Source organism: Semicossyphus pulcher, unplaced genomic scaffold (genome assembly GCF_022749685.1).
Source record: "Semicossyphus pulcher isolate SPU_LCO1_2020_fin unplaced genomic scaffold, fSemPul1.0.p SCAF_6, whole genome shotgun sequence".
In the NCBI taxonomy this organism is placed as follows: Eukaryota; Metazoa; Chordata; class Actinopteri; order Labriformes; family Labridae; genus Semicossyphus; species Semicossyphus pulcher.
In genome coordinates this window covers 21,785,897-21,805,296 of record NW_027211737.1, presented here as the reverse complement: position 1 = coordinate 21,805,296, position 19,400 = coordinate 21,785,897, and the positions used below count along the sequence as shown (strand labels likewise).

Genomic DNA, 19,400 nt, shown 5'->3' with positions numbered 1-19,400 from the left:
TACAGCGGCTCCATCCGCCAACCTCTACTGCGCAACTTTGGCTCGAAATCACATCACCAGCGCAAGATGGCAGCGCCTATCAGGGGGACTATTTTGGCATCAATTTCGTACATTGAGAGCAGATGGAGACTCGCCGTCCATCTATACAGTCATTGGTCTCCATGTGTCAGTCCTGTGATTGACTGGCAATCAGTCCCGCCTCTCGCCCAGCTGGGATAGGTTCCTGCCCACCCTGAGCAGGATAAGTGGTATAGATAGTGGATGAGATAATGGATTATGAGAAGGTACTGTACAAGTACTCTACAATCATGTTCAAGTATCTCTGCGGATATGAGTCTAACTTAGACTTGAGAGCTCTAAACGTTGCAGCTGCTATAGGGATGCAGGGAATATTAGTAGTAAAGTACCTGCACCACCTGCCCTAGCAATTACATTACAAACCTGTGTTTACCCCTGTATACCAAAGCCAAGTTGTATTTAACACATGTTAACAAGCAGGTCAGCAGCAGGGTCACAGAACAGTTGCACTGACTCACTCACACTGGCAGCAAATGCAGGTTTATCCTGGGTCAGGGCAGCAGTCTGAGCGGAGTAAGTGTGTTAGAGAGCGAGGGAGACAATGAGAGTGTGTGTTTGTCTGTGTGCCAGAGCACCTGTGCTTTATTTTTTCTGGCTCATCTGCAGCAGGAAAGCCAGAGAATAGTGGGAAAGGTGAAATACTAAATGTGACTGTCTGGGATAATTTATGAGAGAGGTGTTTGTGTGTGCCTGAGAGGGAAGAGAGAGAAACACTAAAAAAAGGATGTTTGCTTTTGCTTGCTTTTCAGCATGTTGCTTTATTCATGTTGACATTTCCTGCTTCACTTACGACCCTGTTGCTTCTGCTGTGTTTATCACTTAGGACTTTAATGCATGCAAACTGAATGTACACATAATGTGTTTATCTTATTTCCTCATACAGCAAGAGTTTCTTACTCATTTAAGATGCCACAAGATTAATTATATCACTAATTCATTGCTGTGAAGTTATTTAAGCAGTAAATTATAAAGTGCTCTTTGCAGCTACAAACAAAAGTCCCAATTATCTGCCTCATGCTTTGGTCTCATTTCGGAGCGCGCTGGCTCATTTCCCAGAGAAGAAACTCTCTTCCTATAGATGACAGATTATACAGTTTCAAGGAGGAGGGAGGGGACATCATTACAAAGCTGATCAATGAATAATGTGCAAGCTTTTAGATAATATAGATCATATGTTATGTAAGTGCAATGAAAGGGAATACTTAACGACAGCACAGGCCACACAGTTGTATCCATTTGTGTGGATGATAAGGGTAATTATCGTCATCATATATGCACGTCTCTTATCTTGTTTCTTTTATCCCCTTTATGCAAAGGTGGAACACTTTAATGTGAATCTCAAACAAGCTCACGGAAAAGCCGACAGGCTGCGTGAGAACCGGTACAGGAATGTGAGAATCCAATACAAGGTCTAATTAATGAGAAAAGCCTCTTCCTCCCTCCGCTCGATCCCTCGCTCTTCTGCTGGGAGAGGGGGGCTGGTTTGCAAGATGACTGTCCTGGTATCTCCCTGCTCTGTATGAATAATTGAGAGCAGAATAGTCCTTATATGTTTAATTCGGATTAAATATTGAGGAGGAACCACCAAGCTGCAATTTCCCTCCGCCTCCCTGACTAGGGAGACGAGTAGGAGGAAGACGAGGAGAGCAAAAAGAGTGACTTAAATGGACCATGAGAGAGAGGAGGAGGAGGAGGAGGAGGAGGGAGGGTGTGAGGGACAGATGGAGGGGGAGAGGGAGGAAATGGTACAAGAAGCACGAGAAGGGAAACAAATGTTGTTTGGGTGCAGAGCAAATGTGAAAGCGAGGTACAGTAGAGGAGCGTGAGCCGGCGCAAACAGAGAAATCTGCCAGAGGAGAGACCGTTGCTTGGTCCATTAGCAGCGGGGACATTTATCAGTTTAAAGTTTCACAAACAGAAACTTTTTGATCTCTAATGTCCTGTTTTCCTGTCACACTGAAGAATGTAGTTTTAAGTGATAAATGCACATCTTAATAATTTATGTTCAAATTCATACCATGAAAACAGAGACATGTCCGATCTGAGCTGCAACCATGGATAATGTATGGAGCGTAAGAGCCTCTGTGGGCTGTACTAAAGCGTGTGTATGTGTGTGGCTGCCATGTGCCTTGTATGTACATGTAGCAGCGTCAGCAGGGTTTTTGCCCGTTATATGAAGATGAATGTTTTCCAATCAGCTTGGCTCACTGCAGCGTGAAGAGCAGTTTTCTGATCCTCTAAGCATGTAGCTTAGCGTCTCTGAAGACGCGGGATTCCTCCGTCAAATCCCAGTAACACTGTGAAAGATCACACTGCTCTTCCTCTTTCATATTTCATAAATATCTTCTCTGGATTTCCCATCACCAAATCTCCCTCCTTCTGTCTTTCTTTGCCTTACACATGCTTCCTCTTCCCTTCTTTATACTTCCAATTCCTGCCTCTTCTTCCCGCTCTTTTCCTGCCTCCTCTTTCCCTCAACAGAGAGATGGAGTGTGACAGACACGAGTCAGTGCCCTGTGTCTTGCATGTTGACCCCTGAAGTGATGACTGTCAGTGTAGAGGCAAAAGAAATCGCAAAAATACATGCAGCCTGTAACACATTGAAAACTACAACAACCCCACCTTTCACCCACAGTTTGTGATTAAGAAGGAGAAAGAAAACTAGTTTGCTCACAGCGAGTACTCAAGAGCACTTCTGCTTGTACAAGATGATGAAATAGATGGTGAAGAAGCTGTCTGTTTACTCTTGCACACACTCTCAGATGACTCTCTGTGGGACTGTTGAAATTAAATTAGCAACCTTGCCTTGTTGTGGCGGTTGTGTCGCTAAGCCTCTGTTTTGTGGAGCCGCTGCGATAACAGGTGGCGCATATCCATAGGGTCACCTTGGGGTGTGATTGGAGAAGACGGGAAGAGGACGGAGGAAGAAGTAGGGAACGGAGCGGGAAAAGACGAGAAGGGGGAGGGAAAGAGGGAGCAAGTGGGAGGTTGTTGTTGTAAGATTAGTGGTTGTGGGAGGGGGGTAGAAAGAAGAGGATGGAGGATAAGATGGTGAGGCCTGGAGGGAGGGGTGAGAATAGAAGCTGGGGAACATCTTCTGTAATCATCATCTTTCCTTTATCACACTGTCATCCATCTTTGGTCCTTGAGGCAGCCAAGAGCCAAATGTGTGTGTGTGCTTGCAAGGGAACTCTCCATTCTGCGATAGAAATAGTTACCGGGTATAACGAACAAGTGGATAGACCAGGAGTCTGTACTGATGGGGTGAAATAAGGGGTTGTACATGAGCCTTCTCCTTCCTCTCTGTCTCTTGCTTTGGCCGGTTATTCCTTAAACCGAAAGTCACAGCTTTGCATGCGTATAGTTTGACCTTTTAAAACCACTACATCAGAGAACACACACCAAGACCAATCACCCTTTTAAACATACAGACATGGACACACTCAGTTAGATCATAGGATTGCTTGTGTGTTCAGCAGATGGTTCACTAAACGTGTTGTTAACATCAATTAGGGGAAAGGCAAAGATGCATTCTAGCAAATAATAATATTGCCACTGGCCGTACCATTCAAACACACACACACGCACACACACACACACACTGTAACTTAGAGAAGCACATGAAATTACACACTGCAGCAGAGAATCATTGGTTTCCCAGCTCATGAAGAACTCAATCGATACCTTCACATCCCGTTGCACTTCCATTTCACCTGGAGAAAGATCGTTTGATTACACAGGGTGATAGTGACCACCACAGAGACTCAAACACACACACACAAAAGCACACTAACACACACACACACCCACACACACACACACACACACACACACACACACAGATGCTTCTCTTATTAGTGATTGCATTTGCAATGCACGGCACAGGTCTCAGGCGTTACATCATCTCTCACTCCTCTTTTCTCTCTCAGGCATAAGGCAGCATGTCATCAGCATGTGGTGTGCAAATGATGAATGAGCCAACATTATAGCTACTGTATATCATCAATGTGAATTGGATTGCGTTTGTGCGTTTTTATTGTGAGAAAAGAGAGGGAGACAGAGAGAGAAAGAGGAGGGATTGCCTACAACACTGCAGCATTGCCCAAGGGAAAGCAGCAGCAGCAGCAGCAGCAACAGCAGCAGCAACAGCGGATTCCCGACGCTCCACAAAATGAAGCCATTTAGAGAGGGAAGATGGGAAGGGAGATGGGCTTCAGGGGGAGGGGGGGAGGTGGGAGGAGGAGATGGATGGGTGGATGGAAGGATTAAAGGAATAGCTTGTCAGGCATTCGGAACACGCATTCACCCGTACACAGCTCCCACAAGGTGCCCTTCACACATGCACACTTACGAGCATGTATGCCCACACATGTTAACACAGGTGTCTGTACACGCACTTGCTATAAATGACAAAAAAAGCACAGAAAAAAAGCTGCCCCATTTCTCTGATTTCCCTCTTAGCGGCTTTCATCCATTGCACCATTAGGGCATCTCATGCAGGGTGTAAAAATGCACCTGAGGGACATCTCAGGTTGGACACACGAAGACCTTAACTGGCCTTAGAGTGAAATATTTTTAACACATCCAAATTGAAGCGTGTTTGACTCGGCAAAAGAAGAAGAACAGAATGTTCTTCGGTAAACGACAGCTCAATTAGTTTCGATTCATTTGATCTCTCTTTCTTTGTCATGTTTTTACGCTCATTCTGCTCACCTGCCTTCTCAGCGAATTCCTTCATTCCCTCCCCCCCATTGATGTGAGAGTTTTGTGGTTTTCTCTGCACAAGAGATAAAAAAAGAGACTCTGAAGAGGAGATACAGTACATTACATCAGAGCAATGCCTCTCCTTCCCCCACTGAGCACCTCAACAGCAGTTTTTTATAGTGAAGCAGAAAAGAAAACCATCTCACTGAGGATATGACTGAATTTGTGTATACCATAAGCTTTGATACGTTCAATCAAACAACAGTAGAAGTGTTGAGTGAAGTCACTTCGGCTTGTGTAGAATTAATGCACCTGTCCTTCACTCTTTCTCTCTCTGTGTCTCTTTATGTCTCTCAGATAACTGTTTTCCGGATGGGGTCCGAGGGTCATCAGGACATTGACCTTGCCATCCTCACTGCACTACTCAAAGGTGGGTGTGTGTATTTGTGTAGGTGCTCCTGAAAATGAACGTACAGTAAGTGGCTTCTATTTCACTCTCGCTCTCCAGGGATGTTGTTACTTGGAGGTTTCTGTACATAAAAGCAGAGTGATATATTTTCAGAAAGCGTTCGTCCCACTGTCCCAGTTCAGGTGTATGTTCAAAGCATAAAAGTATGTTCCTGCGTATTTAATTCAAAGCTTAGACATCTGTGCCTGTTGATTTCCCTCTTAAAGCTCCATTAAGTATTATATGATCACTGAGGGGCAGGGAGACTCTAAAGCAAACGTGCAGCATTCATTCTTTATGATATATTAGCATATTAAACAATTGCTTCTTTACACTGTAGGAAGAAACAGAGCGCCATGGGCACAATTCCTTTTATCACTGACAGTTTAATCTCTATTTACAGATTCTACATTTCTATGTAGAATCTGTGGGCAGGGACGTGGATTTTTTTACTATGGCAAGTGTTCCAGTTTCCGTTTGTTGTACGTTTGTAGTCCAAGTAATATAAAGCAATCCGTATCAGCAGGCTGCGGTGTACGCAGGAAAAACAGTCCTTGTGGAGAGCAAAGCAAAGGGAACGTAATGCGCCGTAATGACGCCATAGTGCGGCTATCTGATGATAATTTCGCTTCTTATTAATCTCTATAGATCAGTTCTAGATTCAGAAAAATTCAACTTGAGATAAATTCCCTTGACGCTGCGCCACGAAAGTGTTCCGACTTCCTCGAATGCCTCAGAAACGATCATCATTAAAAAAACGAAAAAGACCTGACAAAGCTTGCATTTTTACTTTTTCCAAATCTGCATCATAATGTAATTTTGGCAAAGGTAAGACCCGTTAATTAAAGTAAATCACAAGAAAAAACGTTTCTTTTTCGGGTTCATACGGCAGTAGTAAGCCAGAGTACAGCCTCTGGACTGTCAACATTGCAGCGCACGGAAAAGGAAGTCTTTGCTGAAAGTGATTTTTTGCTAACTACTGGCTAAAGCGGAAACGCCCGGCATGTTCGGCGTTGTCCCCAGAGGCTATATAAATATTTCTGCCTGTCCAATATTATCCAGTTCATACTACCTTGGTCCACCAACTCACACAAATATCTGTTTCTTTTTTACAGCACGTCTGGGACAAAACCAACTATTACAAGCAACGTTTTGTTTTTCTAGCTGATTTTTTGTATAGATTAAACAAAATATAATATTTGAATTAGTGATCTATGAACCTGCTGTTTTGCAGATTTTGTTCAATGTTGACAGTCGGGCAAACTTTTTCTTTCGTTTCCAGTTTTTGTGCTCAGCTTAGCTAAGCAGCTGCTGGCTTTAGCTACATACAGTAATTATGGTGCAGCCACTCTTTAATCCAACTCATGGCAAGAAAACATTGAAGTCTCATTAAAAAGTATTTCTAATTATTCCCTTTAACGGGGGGAGGTTTCTGAGGCAGTGCCAGACAACCTTCAGTGATTTCAGGTTACCTACTTAATATGCTAATAGAATCACATCGACACCTGCAGAATAATTAATTAGCATGAACACTGCTGCTCATTAACTGCGTGGCCAGGGACAGATAATTACAGGACCAATGAATTATGAACAGTATTGTGTCTTTATGTCCGTGTCTTTTGTAGTTTATGTTGTAATTTAATTGGCATTTATCACATTAATTCCCTTTGAGGTCAATAAGCACTTTGAAAGGGACACATGGCGAGGGACATTTGTGTGCATGTCTCACAGCTACACGGGTGCTAACAGGGAGTTCCACATTTCAGGCTTGTGTCTTATCTTTACACGCAGTACACCGGTTATGATTAACAGATTTTGTGATAGTGTAGACGAGTGGTGATTTAGAGGTTGATATCTGTCTTGGTTCCTCTCTTTCATGTGCCACACTGCAACACAAATAATCAATGAGCTCAGTAGGAGCAGCACAGACCTAATGTAAGATATACAGGGAGATATACAGGTAGTATAAGCTGCCATTCTTACACTGTAAAAATTATAATGCAGTTATTTATAAGGGAAATCACTTAAACCAAATTGGGTTACAAATTTGAAAATGTGAAAACTAACATTGTCTTGTTTCCCAGGGCCCCACCCTCTTGTCCACACTTTTCCACACACACTCACTAACACAGGATTCATAGATCCATACCTTCGACTGGTTTTTCAGTTGCTTCTATTGATCACGTTCGCTCTTGCCTCTTCAAGGAATATGACGTTAACAAGTCCCGCTGGAGTTTGCACGCTCACTCTCCCTCAAACACACACCTGTACCTGTGAACACACAAGGCACACTATCACAGACGTGTCGCAAAGACACAGCGAGTCCCGTGAGACTGCTTAGCAAGTCAATGCATATGATTGACTGTCGCACGAATCGTTCCTGAGAGAAACATTTCATTCCACAGAGAGCGAGAAAGAGAGGGAAGTTTGGAGAGGGAGAGTGTTTTACATAATTGATGTGTAGCAGTCGAGATGCATGATTTCCTCTGCACATGCATCACTCCCTGATATTCATCTTCATTGCAGACTTGCTCTCTTGCCCTGTTACTTTCACTGCGTACACATGTCTCCATCATGTTTCCGTCACTTTTTTATTCATCTCATCTCAGATTGTGATAGGGAAGGCATATGAAGGAACGAGTGAGGAGGGAGTGAATAAAAGAAAATAAGAAAAAGGAAGAGACAAGAGAAGTGAAAGGATGAGAAAAGGGGTGAAAAAGGCTTTATGTTAAACAGCATGAGGGTCATTTTACATGCAAGTCTCATTCTGCTCCCTTCTCTCTCTGCTGAATGAGCCTCGTTAAGGCTTTTAGTGTAGAATGAAATCAGTCACATCCTGCCTGAGAGCTTTTTTAAAACACTGGATTAGACTCCTTCGCTGAAGAACTAAGCTACAGCCTGAAGCTCAACAAGGCACGGCACAGTCAGGAATACACGGAGGAAGCGCAGGAAGAAAAGGTTTGAGTGTGTGTGAGCTGATTTAGAGAAGTAGGAACAGGCAGAGCAGGAAGGAAAGTGCAGCTTTAGACACATGGTGGAACAGAGGGGAGTGTTCGGTTATTGATGGTCCGCTGTCTGAGGCAGTCAATATGCTGAAGATTAGGTCTATAACGTCAGTTGGCTGCAGTTCAACCTCCCTGATTGAAACAACGGGCCACCCTGCCTTTTAATGTACACACACCTCCTCTAAAGCTCTTATTAGTCGGCTCTGCATCTCATTAGCAGGCCTCTCTCTGCCTGAACATTAAGCTGCAGTAATGCTGCACGGGCCTTTAAGACGGAGAGAGCAGTGTAAAGTGATGATACTGGGGCGCTTATTAAAAATTACCCAGTCTTGTCTACACACAAGGGATTATTATTATACTTTAAATTACAGTGGATTTCTCTAAAGGCGTGGGGGAATTGTTGCTTTATCGCTCTCATTTTGGGTAACTCCTCCCAGTGTGCAGGTAAATTATTAATGGGAACAGCAGGCTGGCTTTTTGAGCTCCATCTCACTGGTCAGCTGTGTCTGAAGTTTGCCGATACAACAGTTTTAGAGTGAAGCTGTTTAACTTTTGATTAAATGTTGCTCACCATGTCTGAACAGAGAGGTTTGAATGTAGATTTACACTTTCTCTCTTTCCTGTTTCATTTTATTCTGCCTCTAAGTTTTAAATCAAACACCGTATCACTGTTTTTATGCTCCTGTAGAAAATACCTACAACAGGAAGTGTTTCAGTACACACCAGGGCCCAATTGCACACTTAGATAAGGATGAGGATGCAAAAATAACGTCAGTGCAGCAAGTAAAGTTGAAAGAACCACATCAAACACACAAACCAGCCCTGCTTGCTGAGCATCTGGCCAGATTTAATAAACAGCAGTGACTCACAGAAGAGCTGTCACACTGTCCTTTTTCAGGAGCGCCATCTACTACTTAAATTTTTCACAACGCGTTTTTTCATTTAGAAATAAAAGGCAAATCAGATCAGTCCAGAATTACACTTTTTCATCTTTTGTTCATTTTTCTTTTTAACTCTTGTGTGTACTGTGGTTCTTTAATCTCCTCAAATAGTTACATTACAGTCATGTAGTTCTTACAGGACGAGCACTGTCAGTGATGTCCACTGGCACAGCAAATCTAAGAAACACAGTTGTATTCAGACTTGTACGCAGGGATGAGAAGGAGCAGCAAATAAGTCTTACATCAAAGACCCAGCTGTCATTCTTTAGTGCGACGACATCGTCCTCTCTACAGAAGCACAGAAAAACAGACGAGACATTGTGAAGCAGAGATCCACCGAGCCTGGCGTTGGAAGAAGTCCCAGCAGGCCTGAGTACTTAAATATGGGAGCTAGCCATCATTAGGCGGCAGCAGTGGCTCCAAAGACACAAGTTTAGATTGGGGTCAAAAACACAGTTAACACTAGAATAGCACTGAACAAACCCAGGCCAAGACTTTGCTACTTCAAATAAAACAAACCCAAACGTAGCCACTTCAAGTCATGTCTAGATTTTGTCTAGAGTATGTTGGATTGGCGACAAGGTACTGAATCTCTTTTCTGTGTTGAGTCTGTTTATGATGAATATAGAGATGACATGATGGATGAAGAACAGCAAGAAAAGCACTGCATCTAGCTTGGGAAGATGAGAGCAGAAATAACTAAAGACACAAACTAGATCTCAACAAATGAACAGCCCATTAGTATGTAATACTGCATGTATCAGTGTTTAAAAAGCCTTGTCAGACATTGTCTCTAAACTCGCCTGTTTCCTCTCGTAGGTGCCAACGCTTCAGCTCCTGACCAGCTGAGTTTGGCTCTGGCGTGGAACAGAGTGGACATCGCCCGCAGTCAGATCTTCATCTATGGACAGCAGTGGCCTGTAAGAAACACAAACACACTGCAGCAGAAATATTGATTTTATTCACTGGGAATGTTTTTTCTTTGTGTATTCCCACTGATACTAACAATATGGAAGCATATAACTGCTTTGGCATTGTACATTTGTCTTGATTTGTAGCATACAAGATATTTGTTTACAATCCTCAGCAGCAGATATTACCCAAAAATAATTGATATTGCATAAAAGACATAGAGCTGAAAATGCTTTACAATAAGACAGAATAACTGTCTTAGTTAAAGTGATTATAAAGAGAAGGATGATAACTTCAGCACCAGATAAAATGAGACTTTCATATTTAAAAGACAATTTGGATGCAGAAGGCAGCTTTGACTCAACATGAGTGAGAGGTTCAGGGACTTCTAAATGGTTAATAATCCATGATAATTATCTGTGTGTTAATTAAAAGATATGATTCCTTGCTATTCTCAGATGATTTTATCTGAAACTGTCTCAACTCTCTGGTTTTATGGTGTCAAGTTGAATAAAGGTATAAAAGATAAAACACACATCAGTATCGAAAGTGTGTCTCTACTCACATGTTATGTAAAATAATTTTATAATAATCCTGTTGAGCTTCATATATGTCCGTGCAGTGCTTATGTTTAGTCCGTAGCATGTAGCGTGGGCTGTGTATGGTATCATCAGCTTATGTATTCTCCTCCCACGTGCTGTAGGTCGGCTCCCTGGAGCAGGCAATGCTGGATGCCTTAGTCCTGGACAGGGTGGACTTTGTAAAGCTGCTGATTGAAAATGGAGTCAGCATGCACCGCTTCCTCACGCTCTCCAGGCTGGAGGAGCTCTACAACACGGTAAAAACATGCACATAAGTAGATTGTAATACAAGTGGTATTATGTTTTTGCAAAACACAGGGGTACATCCATGAATTTTAGGTATTTTTTACAATTAATAGCATGCTGCTTGTAATGAACAGAATATTAGGCAGGGTCAGATTTGTCCTAAGCTGCATGTGATCTAAATAATATCTTATGTGTTGTGTTTGTTTTTTTAAACAGAGACACGGACCGTCCAACACGCTGTACCACCTCGTCAGAGATGTCAAAAAGGTAAGACCACCACTGCCGTCCTTTAGCTCTGTGGCTGTTCAGGCACACTGTATGGGAATGTTGGCTTGAATGTGTACATTAAAGAAGACGTTTGACTTCTTAGAGTTTCAGTTGCTTTTTTTTGCGGTGCGTGTCATTTCATTCTTTGCGTCCATTGTGTGTGTTTACATTTTGGTTGCCCCTAGTTGCTGTTGGACGCGAATAGAGGCCGGCTTTTCTCTTTCAGCTGGAGTTGCGGGCTGCCGTGGCTGTGTAGAGCTATGCACGACTCCCATCCCTCTCATGACTCTTCTGCAATTTACTCTGTTCTTTCTCTAAGGCACGCACTGACATGGTAAACAAACACCACATGTATTAAACATCGCTTTATCCACAGAACTTGAGTTTGAGCCAACTGGGGCCGCTGTGAGGCTGAGAAGAAAGAACTCAGTAGACACCAACAATTTATTCATGTCTGTTTTTATTTGCATCTTTAACAACACTATTAAGTGTTTTCTTTTGATACGCCGTATCATCGAGTTCTCTAAGTAGGGAAATTGTACATCAAGCTGTGTGATTTTCCTATTAAAGACAATGAAATGCTCTCTCTCTCCTTTCTCCATTTTCTGGCTGAAGTCCAGCCAACACTATGCAGTGTTCATTATTTTTGCTGCATATCTTTTATAGCACCTTGATGATTACTGCAATAAAAAAACAAGCTACATCTTTACATCCAGTCCATGTCTGCTCGCCAACTGAGTGATCCCACTGTACACAGATGATGGAGAGGTCAGCAGCACCACCATTAGCATCTAAAGGTGTTCATTAATTAAAGTGTTGCTGATTACAGTAATGCCGCATGCTCCTCTGGGAGCCACTGAAGAGGCTCGATGTTGTACTCACTCCTCTCTGTCTTTAAACACAACTCTGATCTCAAGTTGCTGCAGAGAAAATATGCAGTGTACTACACCTCACCACGCCGCTTCACACACCGTGTAGTAGTGCATGGCATAACATCTCCATCTTCTCTTGGCAGAGCTGTGTGTTTAGTGTAGCTGAGTGTTTTTGCGTCAGTGTTGTATTATAGTTAGAGGCTTGTTAGATTTAACTGCTATTCTCAGGCTAAGTCACGTGCCACGTGTCATTGCTCTCTCCTTTTCTTCTTACTCTTCGTGGTAGATTGTTTTATCACACTGTTAGCAGTCAGATGCAGGTGTCGTGCGAACAGCTGTAAAAGCCGGTGAAGGTTGCTCTCAGGTTGATTCTGCTCCGTTTATTAGATTGTGTGAAGAAAGGAAAAGGCTTACAGCGGAGAATCATGGAGATTGGTTTGCGGACTACAGCTGCCGGAGCAGAAATTGGATTTCCTACAGAGGAAGCGAACAATGCAGTTTTGTGGTGAAAGCTTTGGAGCGATGCACCTTTGGCTCTGAGTCTCAAAAGTAAATCAAAATGTAACAGGCAGTTTACTTTCTTTGCTTATTGAAACTAGAAATGGTTTTGAGTAATTGTTGTATTATGTTGTAGGTCACCTGCTCACACAAGAACTGACTTTTTAAGTGCTTATTACATTATACAATTTAAAGTAATAATCTTGAGGATTTTTATTGAAAGAAATGTCTGAAGAAATGTCTGAAAAGTCACTATCTACCGTCGAATGAGGTAACACAATGGTGATTGAGCCCACTGATGAAAGCCTTTGCATTTGCAGTATTATGGACTGGTTGTTGGTGGCGACGCAGGAAAAATCACAAGCGGCGCCCAGTTAGTGACACGTTTTCTATCACCCAGCAGTGGTTGGCCTGCCAGAGAGGGTAGGCGGAGCTAAGCGGCTGCTTTTCCGGTCTCTGCAAGTGTTGCGAGTAAACAGTAATCTACTATGGCTGAACAAACAAAGAAAAGATCGATGACTACAGATACAACTTCAAAAATAAGTAAAAATCCAAAGAACAAGAAACAAATTTGACGCTCAGATGAAGGCAAACAGTCTAAAAAGGAAAGCGACCGTCAGCGAGGAAAATCAAGATTTAAAACTGTAACAACCGTGGATGTCACACGTGCAACACTCTCTGGATATCTGGGAAGTGTGCTCCCGCAATTACTGTTTATCACCATAGGTGCCGCCAAAGAGAACGAAACAGACCTTCCAGATTACCACTTTAATATTGTATTTCAGCTTCAGTCAATTTTCACCAGTATCTCCATTGTCTGTTATTGCCAGTCATTACATATTGTTGCAGGAAAGAGAAGTTTTCAGTCGAGCAGAGTCTGCAGCACCACACCTCTCAGTCTATTCACACAAGGTGTAAACAAACAGCTATTAGCTCAAGCTTCAGCACCACGGGGATTTCAAAGATGGCTCTGCTGACCGCTGACTGGTGCGTTCTGAACTCTGTATATCTGCACCATGAGGAGCTGAAGCTTTGTGTGTTCACTTTGAAACTCACAGAGCAACATCTGTGGCTTCCTCCACTTCAAAGTGATCAGTTGGCCGACAGGGGTTTTCCAGGCTTTACTGCCAAGGACCCTGAGTCTTTGGATATGAAGACAGGCTGCGGATGAGGAGGACAGGGAGGATTTCTAGGATCTCACATCTGAGTGGAGATGGTATCAGGGAAGGTGTAAAGACATGTCAAGTAATTGGTGTAGCTCGAAGAAACAGTGGGGGTCAGGGTAATGACTGCAGGATGCAGGGTTGATGTTGAGGGCACGAGGAGGAGCAGCGAGTGTTGAAACGGTTATAGTCGTCATATGAAAGGATTTCTATTTCATTAGATTCTGCCCTCCAGCATTAATAGCTGCTGCTCTGTTTCTCCATGCCCCTCTCTTCCAGGCTAATAAGACATTACCTCTTTCTCTTTCTTTTCCTCTCTTCAAAACTGCATTGAACCTCCCTGAGAAGATCTCATTATTTCCCTCAATGGAAATTACGACAAATCATTCAATTTTTTACATCTTTGTAATTGTTCTCCGACACTCATGAATCATAATACACCTGAGTTTTATTCTCTCCTCCCATTATACTCCTCTACAGGAGGACGTTACAGCTTAAAAGATTCATGTTACAGAGAGCTTTCAGGAGTAGTACTTTAATTGAAACTGTGACCAGTTATTGTTCAGCCACTCAGGAGACGGCTCCAGATTTGTAGATGAAAACCAAAATCGGCATAATTGAAAAAATACATAAACAGAAACACAGTCTGTTTGAGATAACAAAGCATTAGAGAGGCTGGAAGAGAGATCTTACCTGAGAGTTTCTGTGTATCTCATTTCCCGCTCTTGCTTGTCGTGCCGTTTACTCACTGACATTGTGTGTTCTTTCCAAGCGAGAATATCCAGGGTTCAGTTGGATCTACTTCAAGGTGAATCCGATAATCACGTTTCTTCTTTCATAGCCAAAAACAGTTTGATATGGATTTTGTGAAGTGAGTGTGTCTGACTGTGTTTGTTTTGTACTGGTGTTTCCCTCTTTTTTAACCCTCCTTCATTAGTCATTTGGCCTAGTTTCTCGCCTGTTAACACTGCCTGCTTTTCTAGGGAAACCTGCCCCCGGACTACCGCATCAGCCTCATCGACATCGGCCTGGTCATTGAATACCTCATGGGCGGGGCGTATCGGTGTAACTACACCAGGAAGAGATTCAGAACCTTGTACCACAACCTTTTTGGACCCAAGAGGGTGAGTGCTTGTTTCTTACCCACATACACACCCCAACATTTAGGGCATTTCAACACTATTGCGCAGGAATTTTTAATGTCATTAATCAACCAACCAGCGTTAGTTAAAGAGTCTTATGATCAAATTAGCTTTGATAAGGGCAAATTTAATAGCACGGGCAAATTAATGCACTTTAATTAAATGTTGTGTACTCAAGGGCAAACTTCACCTTGCTGATACAAGAGGTAAATTAGCATGTTTATATACATTTTGTTAGCTGTAGCATGGCTGAACGAGCAGGAAGTAAGTGAGACCTCAGCAAGTGCGTTGGCTGCATACTGAATCGTATGTTGTTTTTATACAGCGACTAGATGCTGATCTTTCTTTTGCAGTAATTATTGTAAGGTAAATGTTTGACTGAAGTGGCAGGACAATAGTTTCTCTGGAACAAAATGGAAATGTATTTTTAAAGATATAATATCGATTTTCATTTAAGTCTCTATCTATCGCAGAATGAGGTAACTCAATGGGGATTGAGCCTATGGCCCGCTCATGAAAGCCTTTGCATTTGCAGTATATAGAATTACGCACTGGGTGTCTGTGGCGACATTCGTGGAAAAAATCATAAGCAGCGCCCAGTTAGTGACGCGTTTTCCATCACCCGGCAGTGGTTGGTCTGCCAGAGAGGGTAGGCAGAGCTAAGCAGCTGCTTTTCCGGTCTCTGCAAGTGTTGCGAGTAAACAGTAATCTACTATGGCTGAACAAACAAAGAAAAGATCGATGACTACAGATACAACTTCAAAAATAAGTGAAAATCCAAAGAACAAGAAACAAATTCGACGCTCAGATGAAGGCAAACAGTCTAAAAAGGAAAGTGTTCTGGGACTTATCCCGTGATCACCTCTTATCGCCATTAGGTGCTGCCAAAGAGAAAGAAACTGAGAATTTCGAGATTATGTCTTTAAGATCTATTAGCCCCAAGAAAAAGGTGCAAGATATTTGTCTTCAAGGGGCAACAAATGTAGCGCTTGGATGGAATATGAATCTACATATCTCAGCCTGACAGCTCTAAACAATAATACATCCATACAAATAACTAAGATTGGTTAAACTCAGAGTGGTCCTCCTCTTATCCTTCATTTCAACACATCGAGGGGAGCAGCAGCACAGCACGGGCTATTATTAGCTTGATGCAACAAATCATTCATCTATAGCAGCGGCTCTTCATCATGTGCCATCATAAGTCCCCCAAAGAATACACGCACTTCATTCCAACCACTACACACACCCATCTCACTGATTAAAAGACCTTCAACCAAAGTGGAGGACTGATCACTGAAATCATGAGATGTAGTGTTTGGTGATTGTGTGTTTTACAGCACACAAACGGCACCTCCTGATGTGTATGTTCACGTCCTGTTCTCCGATGTATAATGCTCTCATTCTGCCTCGATACCTCACACACCGCCACAGGTGTGATGAAAATACAAGTATACACAGCTGTGTCTGAATCGCCATACTTCTGCGCGATGGTGCACCTTTACGTTTGTGTGTTTGAGTGTGTGTGTGTGTTTGTGTGTGTATGTGAGTCCTCTCCACGTGCCTGTTTATCTCATTGTGTGTCTGCCATGGCGGCAACAAAGCAGCTGGAAAGACACAGATAAAGCGAAAGCAAAGAAAAGGGTCTGTTACCGAGCAAAGAGGCAAAACGTGATTTTCATGATGAAATAAACGTGCGTTCACAATTTCACTCGCACGCACGCACTCTCACGCACACACAAACACATGTTAACTAAGAACAAAGCTTGGAAATAGATGCAGATATCAAAATCCCCACAGGAGACGTGCTATTTATATCAACTCAGATGATGGCTCATGAATGCATAATTCATACATGCCCTGCTTTAATACAGACACACAGTACTGTACCAGATGCACAAATACACTCTGCTTTAACACATGCAAACACACAACCGTAAGAGATTGAAGCTGTTTTTATACCAAACTGTCAATCACATCAAATCCCTCACTGTTGTTGCCACTTTAAACCATTAATCTGAAAGACTTACTATACAGAGGAATATTTCTGCTCTCATGTGAGTGAGTCTGTCTGTCAGTGTGTGCTGTGTTGTGCTTATAGAGTGAATTACTCTATAAAATACATCCGACAAAGTCTTGTTCTGTTTGTTTATGTTTCTGTTGCTTTTCTAGCCCAAAGCCCTGAAACTGCTGGGGATGGAGGTGAGTGTTGCTCTCATCAAAGCTGTTATTCAGTCATTCCTTCAATGTTTCTTTCTCTCTCGTCTGAAACGCGGCCCTCTGCCTCCGAACGTGTTGAATGTATAGTCAGTCTGCAGGATCCTTTCAGGGACACAGTCGTTAAGTGTGGGCAGTGTGCCTCGCAGCTTTCGAAAGGAAGACCTTGAGGCACATTTTATACATTTTGCTGGCAAACTGTGCAGCCACTTTTCAGCCAGTCGAGGGCTCGGTGTCAAATACAGTTATTGGCACATTTCATACTACTATGTCAAAAGTTGTTTTCATTTACATTTCGCTCAGACTTATGAGAGTAAAAGACTAAAATGTAACTGTTTAGTAGTATAAATGTAACAATTCTGATGCTACATGTCAAAATAACCCACTTATATGTAGCTGAATAGGTAATGACTGACCTAACAGAATGACATAATACATGGCTTGTGTACTCGTATGTACCCATGGCGTACACACCATGAACTATCCACATCATAAAGCTTTTATCACAGCATGTGTCTACAGTTTTCTCAGAGGTATTTATATCTAACGTGCATGCTCGTCCATTCCTTTGTATGTCTGCCTGTATGATATCCGTCTCCCTGTCAGTGGGTGTTCTCCCTTTTGTTTTTGTCTGTTTAAATCTGTACCTTAATTTCAGATGTGTCATTAAACCATTATGATAACCTGGCTATGAAACAGAATATGTTCAATTTACTGCTGTGTAGATTGTCAATGTTACACGCTGCACCACTATCATATATTTACACGTCCACATAATCTGTCTCAGAGTGAGCAGCGGTTGTAGAGCGACTGAAAGCCATTCCTCAGGTCTCTGTTATTGATCAGCTGTCAGTAGTCCTCAATTGTTAAAATGTGAAATTATTGGAGATCAATGCCGCTGCTGAAATGCCATTTAGGCACTAACAGGCAGTATGAATCTCTCCAGAGACAGACAGACAACCTGGAGACCTTTTTTGGCCTTAAAATGAAAGTGAAAGTAAGAACAGAGAGAAAAAACTTACGATAAGATTTCATTGATAAGATTTTAAGTGTATTTTGTGTGTAGCACTTTGTCCTTCCACCTGTGTCTTTCAAAGCCTGATTTGACTCTGAATTCAACTCATGTTCATCATGTGGAGTGTGCGCAGTGTTAGAAAATACATTCTGATAATACATGATGAAATATATTATAATCACTATCTTCACTGTGTGATCTGACCCCTCTATACGTGTAGCCAAGGTGGCCAGTCCTTCAGAGATATAGTTAGATAACTGGATGTGATTAAACATCTAATCCATAACAAGTCACAATATATGTATATCTACTTACCTGTCTGTGTCTTTCCCGCCACTCACTTCCTCTGGATCTCCACCAGGACGACATGCCAATCCGCAGAGGACGCCAGAAGACGACGCGTAAACGGGAGGAGGAAGTGGACATTGATTTGGACGACCCCGAAATTAACCACTTCCCTTTCCCCTTCCACGAGCTCATGGTGTGGGCCGTGCTCATGAAACGTCAGAAGATGGCGCTGTTCTTTTGGCAGCACGGCGAGGAGGCCATGGCCAAGGCGTTGGTAGCGTGTAAGCTCTGTAAGGCCATGGCACACGAAGCGTCTGAGAACGACATGGTGGACGACATCTCGCAGGAACTAAACCACAACTCCAGGTGCGTGACACAAATTATCAACACAACAAACATGATATTTGAGTATAGTGATATTCTGCAGACCTGACCTGTCTGGAAATCTTTCTGCACTCAGTGATTTATGCAAAGTTCAATGCAGTCTACACAAGAAAGTATACTCCCAGCACATATGGCCATATAGTATATCGATACACAAACACACTAACATACCTTCTTCCCTGCAAACGGACCTGTTTCAGCCTCCTCCAGGCTCCCATGAGATCTAAGTGACATACATACAGAAGTCTAAAAACATGCATCATTGTTAGTTAAAGATGAAGGTGATCACCAAGAGATGAAAATGCTGGCGATGGAGATGACTGTTAATTAGGGGAAAAAATGTTGATACTGCAAATGATGCGCAGCCACGCTTACCACAACTCACACTTACACAAACTGTAAACACACGCACGCACTTACAGAGTTTCAAAGGCCAGCCTCACAGCTGGCTGGCTTCCTTCGAAGAGCTTGTTTAACTACAAACATTTTTACGTCTTAATTTGTGGTTGTGGTGCTTGTGTTCGGTGTGTGTGTGTTTGTATGAACTCAAGGGATATACTGTATGTGTGAACTTGGGCATCTCCAAGCCGAGTATATATTTGTGAAACATGGACCTTTTATATTTCATGAAACAGCAAC

General features: G+C 42.6%; 1 protein-coding gene across 11 annotated transcripts in view; it reads left to right on the top strand.

Moving 5' to 3' along the window:
- Window positions 1-19,400, top strand: part of trpm3 (transient receptor potential cation channel, subfamily M, member 3) — a 135,198-nt gene that overhangs the window by 94,958 nt on the left and 20,840 nt on the right. For 4 of the 11 annotated variants that reach the window (XM_069683732.1, XM_069683737.1, XM_069683735.1 and 1 more), the window contains exons 9-16: window positions 5,140-5,212; window positions 9,996-10,096; window positions 10,792-10,926; window positions 11,132-11,182; window positions 14,488-14,523; window positions 14,699-14,839; window positions 17,030-17,059; window positions 18,451-18,743. In XM_069683732.1, coding sequence (XP_069539833.1) covers window positions 5,140-5,212; window positions 9,996-10,096; window positions 10,792-10,926; window positions 11,132-11,182; window positions 14,488-14,523; window positions 14,699-14,839; window positions 17,030-17,059; window positions 18,451-18,743 — 860 coding nt within the window. The remainder of the gene's footprint in view (window positions 1-5,139; window positions 5,213-9,995; window positions 10,097-10,791; window positions 10,927-11,131; window positions 11,183-14,487; window positions 14,524-14,698; window positions 14,840-17,029; window positions 17,060-18,450; window positions 18,744-19,400) is intronic. The other 7 variants (XM_069683736.1, XM_069683734.1, XM_069683741.1 and 4 more) reach the window with 6 other exon arrangements.